The sequence below is a fragment of the Bombina bombina genome, chromosome 4 (assembly GCF_027579735.1).
Source record: "Bombina bombina isolate aBomBom1 chromosome 4, aBomBom1.pri, whole genome shotgun sequence".
NCBI lineage: Eukaryota > Metazoa > Chordata > Amphibia > Anura > Bombinatoridae > Bombina > Bombina bombina.
This window is the reverse complement of record NC_069502.1, coordinates 287,108,513-287,122,169: the sequence shown is the minus strand read 5'-3', so window position 1 is coordinate 287,122,169 and position 13,657 is coordinate 287,108,513. Positions and strand designations below refer to the sequence as shown.

At 36.4% G+C, this 13,657-nt stretch overlaps 1 protein-coding gene across 2 annotated transcripts; it reads left to right on the top strand.

The window, feature by feature from the left end:
* The first annotated feature begins 311 nt into the window (after positions 1 to 311).
* Positions 312 to 13,349, top strand: GYG1 (glycogenin 1). Of its 2 annotated transcripts, XM_053709999.1 has the most exons (8): positions 312 to 454; positions 7,950 to 8,085; positions 8,194 to 8,368; positions 9,402 to 9,564; positions 10,439 to 10,565; positions 10,695 to 10,914; positions 12,290 to 12,340; positions 12,571 to 13,349. In XM_053709999.1, the coding sequence occupies exons 1-8, from the start codon at positions 448 to 450 to the stop codon at positions 12,730 to 12,732; spliced, it is 1,041 nt and encodes a 346-aa protein (XP_053565974.1). In that variant the 5' UTR covers positions 312 to 447; the 3' UTR covers positions 12,733 to 13,349. The 2 variants fall into 2 exon arrangements, with proteins under 2 accessions (XP_053565974.1, XP_053565975.1); XM_053710000.1 differs by lacking the exon at positions 12,290 to 12,340.
* Positions 13,350 to 13,657: the final 308 nt, after the last annotated feature.

The window sequence follows — 13,657 nt, the reverse complement described above, 5'->3', positions numbered from 1 at the left end:
TTAACAATTGTTTTATATGGAAAGCATTGAATTAGCCAGTATTTGCGAACTACCCCAAGCACTAAATCTTAATTGACATAATTGTAAATTCTATGCGCCTTTTCATCATAAACCCTTACTCTGCCAAACCACTAAAGATTAATTAGAAATGTAATTACAATATTTTGTTGTTGGCACTGAATAGGTTACTTAACATAAAAGAAGCATAAATCGAATTTTAAAGGTTTGCGGTCTTAATTTGTGAGTTTCAATTCATACACCTTTAGGGTTCTCCTTGTGGGGGCGTGGCTTTGTCACGTGACTGTCGCGTATAAGAGGCAGGTCCTTCTACTCAGTGATCAGCAGCATCTGCACGTTTGGGTCAGAGGAGGTGGTTGAGTTCGCCTGCATCACATTATCATTACTTGTAACTGCACAGTGCTGGACGCAAGCAGCAGCTCCTTAATCATGGCAGGTAATAACTGAGTCATCTAGTAGCAAGTGTTGGCTGAGGCTGCTAGTAGGATCCTATAGTGTTGGCCCTAAAGCCTCAGGATACTACTGTATTTTGTTTAAGATATTTAACGAGGTCTGTTGCTAAAGCGTTGGACCATTATACACTAGAATAAGAACTTCCAGCACGTAAACTGTTTTAGACTGTTGTGTTCGTATGTAAAGCGCAGTAGCAAATGAGCATTGACATATGCGGGACTTGTCAGTGACATGCTGGCTTTCCCCTTTACCCCATTGGCTGCCAGAGAGAGCTGCTGCTGCCAGTCTAGTGGCTAGTTCAGCGATACATTACAGTTCTTTGGCAGATTACAAGTTAAGTCGCTGTTTCTAATACTAATCACTTAACCATTCGCTTATGGAGTGCCAGCGTTATACTAATAGGCGTCCTTACTTACGCTGCTTGTGGCTTATACTGGGCTTTACCTTCCGCTTCCTTACACTGGCTGACGCTTCTTAAACAAGAAGAGTGATGGCTTCCAAGTGAAAGTGATCCGCATCGTGCTTGAACCGCACAAGTTCACATCTGATGGGGGGGGGGGGGGAAAGCTGCAGGGCTCATCTAAATTGTTACTTTACATGGCTACCCATTCGTCAAGGAACGGGTTATTGCAGTTTTGGCAATAACATGAGGGTTCCTTTAAAATGACAGGGGGTGTGTCTTCCTCGCTGGTAAATAGTGCTAGCTGTCAGACAGGGCTATTCCGCTACACGTTTCATTCATAAGTCTTGGCAAAGTGTGCTGTGGCTTGTCAGTCTGTCACATAGTTTTAGTAAATTTTGTTGGTTTTTAAATACCCCATTAGTAATAGTTCACGCAAATGCGAGGTTTATTGAAAGTTAAAATTCAAGGCCATCGTTATCATAAAAATAAAATAGTCATGTTCAGTTAGACTATTGCAATTACTCAAGTTTGTTTCTGCAGTGGTTTAACCGTGCAATATGTCACATGTATTTGTAACCATTGGGTGACTAGCAGTTATGGATTGATCACACTACCATTGGAGATGACCTTGAAATGTATTTTATATTCCTCCTTGAAGGTCTGAACCTAGTTTTAATAACCTATGGATGTATGACTGTCACTGTACTGTAAGCCAAATGGAGAGTAAAATCAAAATTAGACTAAACTTTGCTTTGTACTATTGTTAATCATTGTTAAAGAATACTTGGGTGGGCCCAGGAGGAGCAATGCACTACTGTGAGCTAGCTGCTAATTGGTGGCAGTATATATGCCTCTTGTGTTTGGCTTACCAATTATGTTCAGCTAGTGCATTGCTGCTTCAACAGAGGATATGAAGCAAACTTAGAAAGTGGTTTTAAATCTTCATTATTTAATGGAACAAGAACTTTTCTTTGATTCAGAAATGCAGATTTTGTAGCTGAACACCACATTCTAATCGTGTGTGTGTGTGTGTATATGTATATATATATATATATATATATATATATATATATATATAATTTACAGCCCAAAATCTCTGCAGCTAATTCCTGTAGTGCTCTCAGGTCAAGGTGTCTACAAAATACTATCCCCAGGCTTCCCATAATACATCCTTGGTCACGAAGGTTTCTATCGTGTGATAGAACTGCTATGAGTTTCCATTCACAGTATGGTGTCTCCTTTCGCACCAGCTGTTAAACCGATAGTGATATTCCTTAGTGCCATTTTTAGTATAAGGATGTTGACCTGTGCCAGGGTGCATGAAGTGTTTCCACTTGCCAGGTTAGATCTTTCGAGGACTTGTTACACTAACATTTCTGTTTGAATATTTGAAAAGTGTAGTATTGGTTTCTAAGCATTCTACTGCTATAGTGACCCTGTCAACACTGCCTCTAACTTGCATCATTCACAAAGGTTTTATGACTGAAATAGTTGGAATCTGAAAAATTGACATCTAAGCTTACCTTAAAATTCTGTTTTTGCTTTAGTGTTAATACTAGTTTCATTCCCTTTAATTTACATGTTGGTTATTAAAGGGATAGGAAAGTCAAAATTTAAACTTGTTAACTTCAGGGCATTTCGTTTTAGGAGTCTTTTAAACTGACTTCTATTTTCAAATGTACTCTGATCTCTTGGTATCCTTTGAAGCAATTTGTACATGTCAGAGATAGCTATTGACTGGTGGCTACACACTCGACTCAACAGATGTGTTCAGCTAGCTCAAAGTAGCGTGTTGCTGCTCTGGAACTGACTGTTTAGTCCCTTTGCATATTTTCCATACACAAGAAATAGAGCAATAATAACATGCTTTAACACTGGGGCATTCTTTTTGCACTTTTATGTCCCTTTAATACTACAGGAAGGTAGCTGTTACAAGGTTGATTAACTTTGCATTGTGTAAAACATTACAAATGCTAAAAGCGAAACTTCAGTATTTCAAACTGTTGGCGACTTGTAGATTATTATATTTATTTTTAAATTTTGGCTCCTTCCAGAACTGATTGTTTTGGCTTAAAACTGATTTTGTGTTTTTTGAAACTGTCCATTTGTGGAAAATGCAATGTGCTGGCTGTACACTTCTGAGACTTTCTGTGCCAGTTTAGTCTTTCTGGAATACCCTATAGTATGATTCCCACTTAAAGGGACATGAAACAAAATGATTTTTTTTCATGAATCAGAGCATACATTTTTAAACCACTTTCCAATTTACTATTGGTAAATCTGCTTCATTCTCTTGGTATTTGATGAAGCAACTGGGAGTTGGCTGAACACATCAGGTGAGCCAATGACAAAAGGCATATGTTCATCTAGCTCCCAGCAATTTCTCCTAATCCTACCTAGGTATGCTTTTCAACAAAGGATACAAAAAGCACACAGCAAATTTGAGCATAGAAGTAAACTGGAATGTTTAAAATGACGTGCTGTATTCGAATCAAGATAATTTGGGTTTGATTCTTTTTAAGTAGTCTGCAAAGAGATCTGAAAAAGAGAGATACACATGCATACTAGTTCAACACCCTCTTTCTTTCTGTCATAAATAATTTTCAGTCACCACCAGATGGAAAGGAATATTGAACAAAGTTATTTCTGACTGCATGAACTGAGTCAGATGAATTCTGTTTCATGTCCCTTTAAGCTTGCCTCTTTAGTATGCCTAATACCTCAACTGGTAAGGCTTAATGCATTAAAATTTCTGTGGTTTGCAAATGTACTGGAACTTACTAACTTGTTAGTTAGCCGTCTTTAAATATGTAGGTGACTTGACTGCTATTCAGGGGCTTTGCTCTGATTATTCTTATTCAAAAGTTACATTTTTAGCATCACAATAGTGTGAAGCCTGACCCACAATTCCATCATTAGCATCTTATTTTTATTTAAAAAAAAAAAATTGCCTCCTGTTCAGAGGCTCTTCTGAACCATAAGCAATACTCACTACCCTAGGCAGCTTAATTATGCATCATATTTTTAATATTATACATCAGCATTATTTGCATCACTCAAAACAGAATGTGTGTGTACTTGTGACTTAAAGGGACACTGAACACAATTTTTTTTTTTTTTTTTTTTTTTCTTTTGTGACTTTCTAATTGACTTTTTTTTTTTTTTTTTTTTTTCCGTTCTCTTGCTTTTTATTTGAAAAAGAAGGCATGCTATTTGGTTCAGAACTATGGACAGCACTTGTTTGTTGGTCAGTTAAATTAATCCACCAATCGGCAAGAACAACCCAGGTTGTTCACTAAAAATGGGCCGGCATCTAAACTAACTTTCTTTCTTTTCAAATAAAGATTCCAATAGAATGAAGAAAATTCGATAGTAGGAGTAACTTAGAAATGTGCTTAAAATTATGATATATGTATATATGGCCAGCCCTAATTCTAGTTTAGATCAACCTGTACTAGACAATACACATTGTTAGAGGCCTATCATTCTTACTTTTGTTGGACTTTTAGTTAAGTCACTGCTTCAAATAGAATGGCTTTGTGTTCATGCTACAAGAACTATTTACAGAATGGTATGCTAGTGGGTCAGAGCAGAAGATTAACGTCTAAATAGCCTAATGTCATGCTTTAGTGATATGGCTTATGTAGAATAACAGCTGTCTGTGTACTTGTTCAATTTAAATTACTGTTGCTAGATCTGCAAGTACCAAAACTAGTACTATCTCAAAAGCATACTAATAAAATGACCTATGTTCTGCTAAATGTTAATCAGTTATTGACAAATTCTTAAAGTTCTTGCAAGTTATGACCAATATTTCCTTTTTGCATACCACAGGAAATTGCAGCTTTTGTGTAAAACTTAGTTTGCATGTCTGAGCTGGTAGTTTGATAGCCTCACATCAACAAGGCTGACTCTCAGAAAATAAAAACTTGTAAAAAATCAGGGCTGTGGACTAGGTAACTTCTGACATAGAAATAAATACTGAAATTCTCAGTTTCAACTTGAAATGGTCAGGTGTACTGTATAAATATGTAAGGGGTAAGTCTCATTGCATACTTCAATTAGGTGTATCTTTTCAATCTCATAGTTATACTGTTCAGTGCATAGTTACTAATTGTCTCCAATCTATGGAGATAATGGATTATTTTACATATTACACATACTTGATATTTCTAATTGACATCTTTACTGATTGACTTGTTCTGAATACCCAGGTGAATAGTTCATATTGTATGGTTTTATAGGATGGACTATTAAGCTCCCAAAACAGCTTTCATTACACACAGAGTACTGAGCAGGTTTTGGAAATAGTTTTGTCAGTTAAATGAGCCTTAGGGTAAGGTGACAAGATTTTTATAATGAAAGCCGGGGTTTTTTTTTTTTTTTTTTTTTTTTTTTTTTTTTTTAAAAACCCCTTACTTGCAAAATGAACTGACCAGGTCAAATCCCGCTTATGTGTTTATTCCCTGCTTTGTTCCCCTAAAAAAAAAAAAAGGCCTAGTAAAATTTAGAAAGCCGGGGGGTTTGCCACATTGCTGCCATATCTTCTACCACCAGTCCAAGCAGTGTGATCCACTAATCGAGGTCAAGGATTCCAGGCCTGTATAAGACCAGCTCAAACACCTACATCAAGTTATTTCTTGATAATCTTATTCTTTGGAGAACTAGAATTTTTTTTTTTTTTTTTTTTTTTTTTTTTTAAGACTAGTAAAAATGTCAAATGTATACTATAACATACCCCTACAAGCAATGCAGTACCTTTTCAGTTTTTAACACGCATGCATTAATCAAAGCCAAAGATACAAATCTCTTATACATGCTTTAGTAATATTGCCTCACAATAGGCCACTAGTAAAATCAATCACCAGAAGATGACCAATCAAGATCTTAGAAAGATTACATACTTCTAAACATTCCAATTTAACATACTAGACCTAACAAGGACTCGGCCTCTCTATTTCCATTGCGCAGGCACATAACCTGCTTCCACTATTAACTAAACACTATCAACCAATGAGAGCTTACCTTGCACCTTTGAGGCCTTGCAAAGCGGGGCTGGCAACCCCATGCAGCACCTCACAATCTATATAGAGGGGTCTGAACCTTTTAGCTTCAGTTGCACTGAGCGCCAGCGGTGAAGTATCCAGGGAAATCGGAACCGCTGCTGTAGTTCTACGCAACAAATAAATGTCAAACCGAAATCTAGCAAGTTCCACGAGCACCTCTAACATGCATGGGGCTCAGACTGTCTTTCTGGGGACTGTCCCCTAAAATCGGGGACATCTGGTCACCCTACCTTAGGAGTTGTCTTGTATTTGTGTATTCTCATAAAATTTCGCAACTGGGTGAGGGCAGTGTAATTTCTACACTTCTGCTATACGAAGTGCAAATTAATTGCATAATTCAAAATGTGTTTAATTTGTGCAGTAAAAACGTAACTTAATATCTGATTTTAGTTTAATATTTTCTAAAATGTTTTTAGCAGGTTGGTGCACCTGCTAAAAGGTCCTGGGCAGAACAGATGTAGAGGGAGTCTAGTTAATCATGTGATCCCTAGCTAGTTAAACATGGATATAGAATAGCCTAACAATCAGACATATGTCAATAGTGCGCCTTGTAAGTTCAAGAAGCCGGTTACTTTTCAAACGGTACTTGCCGATATCATCCACCTGTTTAATACAAAATACAGAACATGTATTATCGTTAATATTTTTATATGGCTTTCATCAGAGGCAGAACTTGTCTTCACTTTTTGCAATTGCATTTTTTTTTTTTTTTTCTGCTGGTCATTTTGAAATAAAATTGTCTTGCACATTAGCTGCAGGGAATTTTTTTTTTTTTTTTTTGGAATAAATCCCTGAGAGCCAGTCAACAAATGAACTGCTCCATATTTGATCTCTTCAAACACTTTGTTCTGGATGCACTGTGTTAAAGGGACACTCAGGTTAAATTACATTTTCATGATTCAGATACAGCATGTAATTTTAAACAACTTTCCAATTTACTTCCATTAAAAAAAATGTGCAGTCTTTTTTTTTTATTTTTTTTTTTTATTTACAATTTGAGTCACCAGGTCCTACTGAGCATGTGCAAGAATTAAGACTATATGTATATGCATTTGTGATTGGCTGATTGCTATCACATGGTACAAAAGGAGTGGAAATATACATAACTTTGAAATTTGTTATAAAAAAATCTACTACTCATTTGAAGTTCAGACTAAGTGATATTGCATTTGATTATGCAAATCTAATGTGTTGACTGGTCCTTTAATTAAAATGTACTCGTTGCCGCCAGAGCACAGTGCTGTTTGAAGAGAACAGCCTGAGTCAGAGCACAGCTGCAAAGTAAAAGGGCTAATAGTTCCTACATGTGTCCCATTCTTTCTGCAGACATGCTGCAATGACATCTCGGATAACAGCATGTCCTGCCTTGCTAAGCTCCTTCAATCTGGGTGCTGAATTTACTTTTATCTATCTGAAAACTACAAATTATACTATTATACTATAGCTAAAAACTATTCACTTTCCATCTCCATGTATTCCAACTTTTTTTTTTTTTTCTATCAGGCATGATATAAACAGTTTCTCGGTTCTATTGGCGTTGTATAAATAATATAGTGTACATACCTATTCCTGATGTGTAACTGTTTTGAAGCTCATGAGTCTTGTGCCATGATCTAAAATTGCGCAATGCTTAGAATTTGGCACATTTCTTGCATAAGGTTCTAGATGTTGTGCACAAACTAAATGAGTTGACATTATTTGCTAGTAGTGCGCAAGTTTTCATAGCAACTTTCATTTTATATGTTAAATCGTAATTTATTTTTTTTAATTTATTGACTTAAGTGTATGTTAAAAGGGGTGGTACTAAAACTGTTGTGTGGTTTGTTTTTCAAATACTTTAGTTTCACATCTGATATTTCGGAATCTTTTCACCAGTGCCTGATGGGGGACAATTCCCATAGTGTGAATTCAGCACCGGAACTTTTTTTTTTTTAAAAAAAAGCATGGCAGTAACACTGCCTATTCATATTACTCACTTGGCCTTTCATGACTGTAAAAATCTGTTTTAGATCAAGCTTTTGTGACCCTGGCTACAAATGACCCATATGTGAAAGGAGCACTGGTTTTGGCCTCATCACTGAGACAGTACCATACTACAAGAAAGCTGGTGGCACTCATAACGCCTCAGGTCTCGGAATCCATGAGGTAGGATTCTACTAGATTAAACATTCTTGTATAACTTGTTGTTAAAGTGCTTGTAACTTATTCTACAATGGTAACAACTTTTTTTTTTTTTTTTTTCTTTTTTTTTAGAAAAGCACTTGACAAAGTCTTCGATGTTGTCAGAGTTGTGGATGTCCTTGACAGTGAGGATACTGCGCATCTTACTTTAATGCAACGTCCAGAACTAGGTGTTACATTGACAAAAATCCACTGCTGGACACTTACAGAGTATGCAAAATGTGTGTTCATGGATGCAGATACAATGGTAAGGACTGGGCTTTCTATACATAAAAGAGCAGGGCTTCATTATCTGAGTAAAAGTGAGCCACACTGCCTAGCTCAAACCTGGCATATTTGCAATGTCTAAATGCAGTTGGGTCCAACAGCTTCTAAACTTAAGTTTGTTTACATTGGTCAGTGATGGGTTATGCATTTACATAGGGCATTCCTATAGTACAAAGTGTCTATATGGGGGAAAAACTGGATGTGCAGTGTTATTTACAATTGCAACTAACTAGTCAAAATCACTTTAGATAATTGGTTTTGGTCAGAACATCCCAGGTGGATACTTTAAGGGACAAACGCTAAATCATTGCTTGAAGGATGCATTCAGATTAGCCTGACAATCTAATCTTGTGGCTTGTAAAAATATTAGTTGCTGAAATAAGGGTAAAGTTAAAGGGATATGAAACTCAAATTTTCTTTCTAACATACTCCTACATAATTTTTTCCCTCATTCTCTTGGTATCTTTTTTTGAAAAATCAAATGTAAGCTTAGGAGCTGGCTTTTTTTTTTTTTTTTTTTTTTTTTCCCCCCAGCAAGGGCTACCCAGGTGCTGAACCAAAAATGGGCCAGCTCCTAAACTTTCCTGCTTTTCAAATAAAGATATCAAGAGACCACAATAGGAGTAAGAAAGTTGCATAAAATTGCATGTGTTCACGAAAGAAACATTGGTTTCATATCCCTTTTAATACTCATAAAGCAGTGGGCACCACCATATTGCAACTTAGGTTACTTTTTTTTTTTCAGCTGAGGCCAATTAGGAATGACTATAAATGGCATACTAGAGTTTGCAACCAATGACGGTGTGGAATAGCTACATAAACTTCTGTTTAACATGAACTGAAAAAGCCCACAATACTTATATTAAATTACAGGAAAGGAAAACAAAATAATGAAACTATATTGCCAAGGGTTTGTTTAATTACATGTAAGTAATCTCTAAGTGTTTAATGTCCCTTAATTGTAGCTTATTGCATCTACATAGATTTTGATTAATTTGTGTAAATGTTTACAGGTTTTGTCAAATATTGATGAGCTGTTTGAGAGGGAAGAACTATCTGCAGCTCCTGATCCTGGGTGGCCTGACTGCTTTAACTCTGGAGTATTTGTTTACCAGCCATCTCTCGTCACTTATAATAATCTGTTACAGTCTGCAGCAGAAAAAGGCAGTTTTGATGGCAAGTATCGGTAAACTCTAACCTAGAGGGCAGAACTTTACATAATGAATACAAAATTCTAAATCTTCTTAGAAGCTTTGCAGCACCAATGCTAGCACCTTGAAAGGATGTTTATGTCCCAATAGTTTTTAAGAAAATTATGATTTTTGTCCAGTAGCGAAAATATCTTCCACAATATTACTTGCTACTGATAAGTTATGTCTTACACTGGATTGTGGTGGGGTTTTTTTTTTTTGTTTAAATTTCTAGTAGACAAGTCACTCTCAAACAATATGTAAACATTGTCTATAGTAACGGTGAACACCTTGCAAAAATGCTTTAATTTATTTACTGCACAATTGGGCCTCTCGCAACTATAATCCCCAAAAGCCTATGAGTCCCTATTTCACATGTGGCTATCATAGCTGATAATTTGGTAGGTGGTCACTGGGCCATTTTCAATATTTATTAAAATACTATTTTTTGCCACAGCTATCTCTCTATGAATTATAAAACGACACAATGAATCTGCTGGGCCTGCTGAAGAGAACTAATTTGTGTGGGACACTCACTGAAATTTGATCTACAATAGGGTTTAAATGTAGGTAGCCAAGAAAGCTCAGCCCTGGGCATATATAAAAGCTTAGTAGCAAAAGGGTTGATTTGCTTTATAAACCATGAATCAGTGTCTATCGTCAGGTGTTCTGTAATAAAACGTACAGGGTGGTGTCTGTTAAACGCATGGAGAAAGCTGTCACTTTGCATTTCTGTTTTCAGGCAAATGGATCTAATAACCCTTTTTGTCACTGGCTGCATAGTTTTCTTAAATGTTTCCTTTAACAGAATTGTAGGGACAATTCTGTTACTTTATTAATTATATAATTTTTATTTTAAGGTGGGGACCAGGGATTGCTAAACAGCTTTTTCAGTACCTGGGCAACAAAAGACATTAACAAGCATTTACCCTTTGTTTACAACCTGAGCAGTATTTCCATATACTCCTACCTCCCAGCATTCAAAGCGTAAGTATCTTATCAGAAATTAAGGCAGAAAACACATTGACATTGTAATATAAAATGTTCGCATAGTAAAAAATAGTGTCTATAAATGTGTTTTACTGCTTTATAAGAATTTTTTTTTTTTAATTTAAGTTTTGGGGCCAATGCAAAAGTAGCACACTTTTTAGGAAAAATCAAGCCATGGAATTACACATACGACAGAACAACAAAGACTGTAAAGAGTGATGCGTTTGACCCAACACTTGCCCACCCAGAATTCCTTAACACATGGTGGGAGATATTCACTACAAGAATCGAACCATTGTTTACAGAGCATGGAGCTGCAAAACCTACCTCTGTTAGCCTAAGAACGGTAAGTCTTAAAGTATGCAAGATTCTTAGATTATCCAACTACACTTTGCAAGTGTGGCCTCTAAGCTAAAAATATAACATTAAAAATTGAATCATTCATAGGAACAAATACTAGCAGTATCTTTGCCATATTTTTAATACTTGAATCTTCAGATCGTCTAGTGAACAAGTCATCTTGCCAGCGTATTGTAGTCTCTCCTTCACATCCAGAACACTGCACAGTGAGCGCCAATCTGAAACTTGCCTTCCCTAACATTTTTAGTGACCTCACAATACTGATGCCAGTGTAGAGTTTTAAATTGGGCCCTGTAAGAACCTAGACCACTAACTGATTTTGTAAAATTTAGTTTAACAGTCCTGAAGTCTGTTAAGTGACTTAGTGTTAGAAACAGCTTCCTACATTAAGTTACATGATGTGTAAGCTTTAACTATGCAGGGGGATAGTATGTGTACTTCAATATGCTAGTTGCATGTCTAGGCTTGGTTTAAATCTGACATCCTTAGTTACTGGTTACTATGGCTCCCATGCTTTTTTGCTGCACTTGGGATATAACTAGCATGTTTTGCCTATTAAAGTCCTCAGCAGAACTATATTTTTATTCTGTGCAAGGCATACAATTGTAGGTTTTTTTTTTTTTTTTTTTTTTTTTTTTTTTTTTTTCAAACCTTTTTATGGCTACTTAAATTGTGAAGATTTGGTTTATAAGCTTCACAATAATTATGATGTATTATAGTAATGGTACAATTACAAAATGGTGGTTATTGGTCACTAGCCAGGACCCATATGGCTTGCTTGCAGTCATTCATCAGGCTTCTTACCTCAATACTTCCTGTAATAAAACAAGGCTCTTAGGATGCTCAGTTTGCCGGTTGGTGCGACAGGAGTCACAATTACTGGACTAGACAGTGGACATGAACATCAAATTTTTTTTTTTAATATATTAACATCTTTCTATTTTTTTTTTTTTTTTCTCATGAAAATCATGAAGGTAAGTTTAGGAGCTTATGTCTGCCGCAGTTTTGCAACTGTGCTAATTTAGCAAGAGCATTGGATGGCAGCACTCGTGTCATTTAGAGCTCCAGACACGTGCACGCTACCTATCTGGATATCTCCTTAAAGAATAACACAAGACTTCCTATTTGCTAGAAGTAAATTGGGAGCTAGTGGTACTACTTGCAAAAGGGTTTTTTTTTTTTACCTTGAGAGACTGCACTTTAAGTACTAGATGAAAATAAACTGGCTAAAACATTTATGTAAGCTTTAACTGCATGAGCTGTAATTTTGTAGTCCTACAATTGCATGAACTGCTGCAGTTTCCTAGGGTGTCATCAGGTTTAAACTGTTAGCTTTGTTTCTTATCTCAAACTATTCACAGCTATCGGGCTTGGTCTATTCACTGGCTTTCTCTTGTCGCTTCTGTAGAGAGGTATGAAGAACTTACCTTGTTAAAATCATGTTTTTTGCAGAAGTCATGGCCGTTCTCATTTTACTGAGTTTTGTTCAATTTTAGTTTTGCTGGTTCTCCGTTCAGTTATGCTTTGCCTGCAGCTTTGCATGGGATATCGTCATTGGTGTCATAATTTATATATATATATATATATTTTTTTTTTCCCTTAAACTTGTCTTGTGATAAACCTGCCCCTCCTACTTTTTCAGGAGGATGTTACAGAAGCAGCGTCTCAGTTGTCATTAGAATCCAGTCAACCATCTTCATCAGAAGAAGAACGAAGGGAGAGGTGGGAACAAGGTCAAGTTGACTACATGGGAGCAGATTCATATGACAACATAAAGAAGAAGCTTGATTCCTATCTCCAATAGGAAATCTTCCTGCACAAGAACAAACTGTGAGGACTTGTTCAAGAGCTGTTTAACACCTTGGGTTATTATAGCAATTTATTAAAATGCTGTGACTTTTACTAAAACTCCAGTAGGTGGTTACACTTGAGTGTGGGAAATGTAAATTCGGTATTCTATAAGTCCAGTTAATGTGCCATTGGTCCCTTTCTATTAGCATCCAGGTAATGTGCAGATCATATCTTTTTAGAATGGTATAGGTAGTTCTGCTTCAGAATCTGAAATAGAACTTGTTGGCAACTTTAACACTGATACTTGGTTGAATATTCCCTTGCTTAAATTATTTGCTACCACTCCCACACTGTTCCATGATCGTATTGGAGTGTATAGGTTTTGAGCAATGTTGAGTTTGCCTTTCTATAAAGGAACCCTCAAGTTGCCCTCTGTCCCTCCTGTGAGCAAACTTTTGGTTGAATAAACTATTTCTGCTCCTGCCCTCCATAACCTTCAAGGTTTTAAAACTACTTTGAAGTTAATTGTAAATACCTCCAACTTGTTTAGTTCTGTACACAAACTGATGTCTGCATTTTCTGAACAAACTGTAACGGCACTAAATCTAAATAAATCAGTTGTGTTCAGTATATCTGCCTCATTACTGCAATAGGGTTGTGTGGGTTTTTTGTTTTTCTGCATCAAGGTGTGTTTAAATGCTGAAATCACACTAACTCTAAGGATTTTCAAAGTGTTTAGCTAATTGATATACAAAAAACAAGATCGTGAGTGATCTGTGTTTGGTGTTTTTCCAATTAAAAAAACAAAATACACATACACAAATACATATACTGCTTCATCTCAGAACTAAACTTAATGGGGCAGATTTTTATCAAGGGCTGAATGGCCCCGATGCCCGCACGAGCCTTCAGGCTCGCTGGAAACGGCAGTGAAGCAG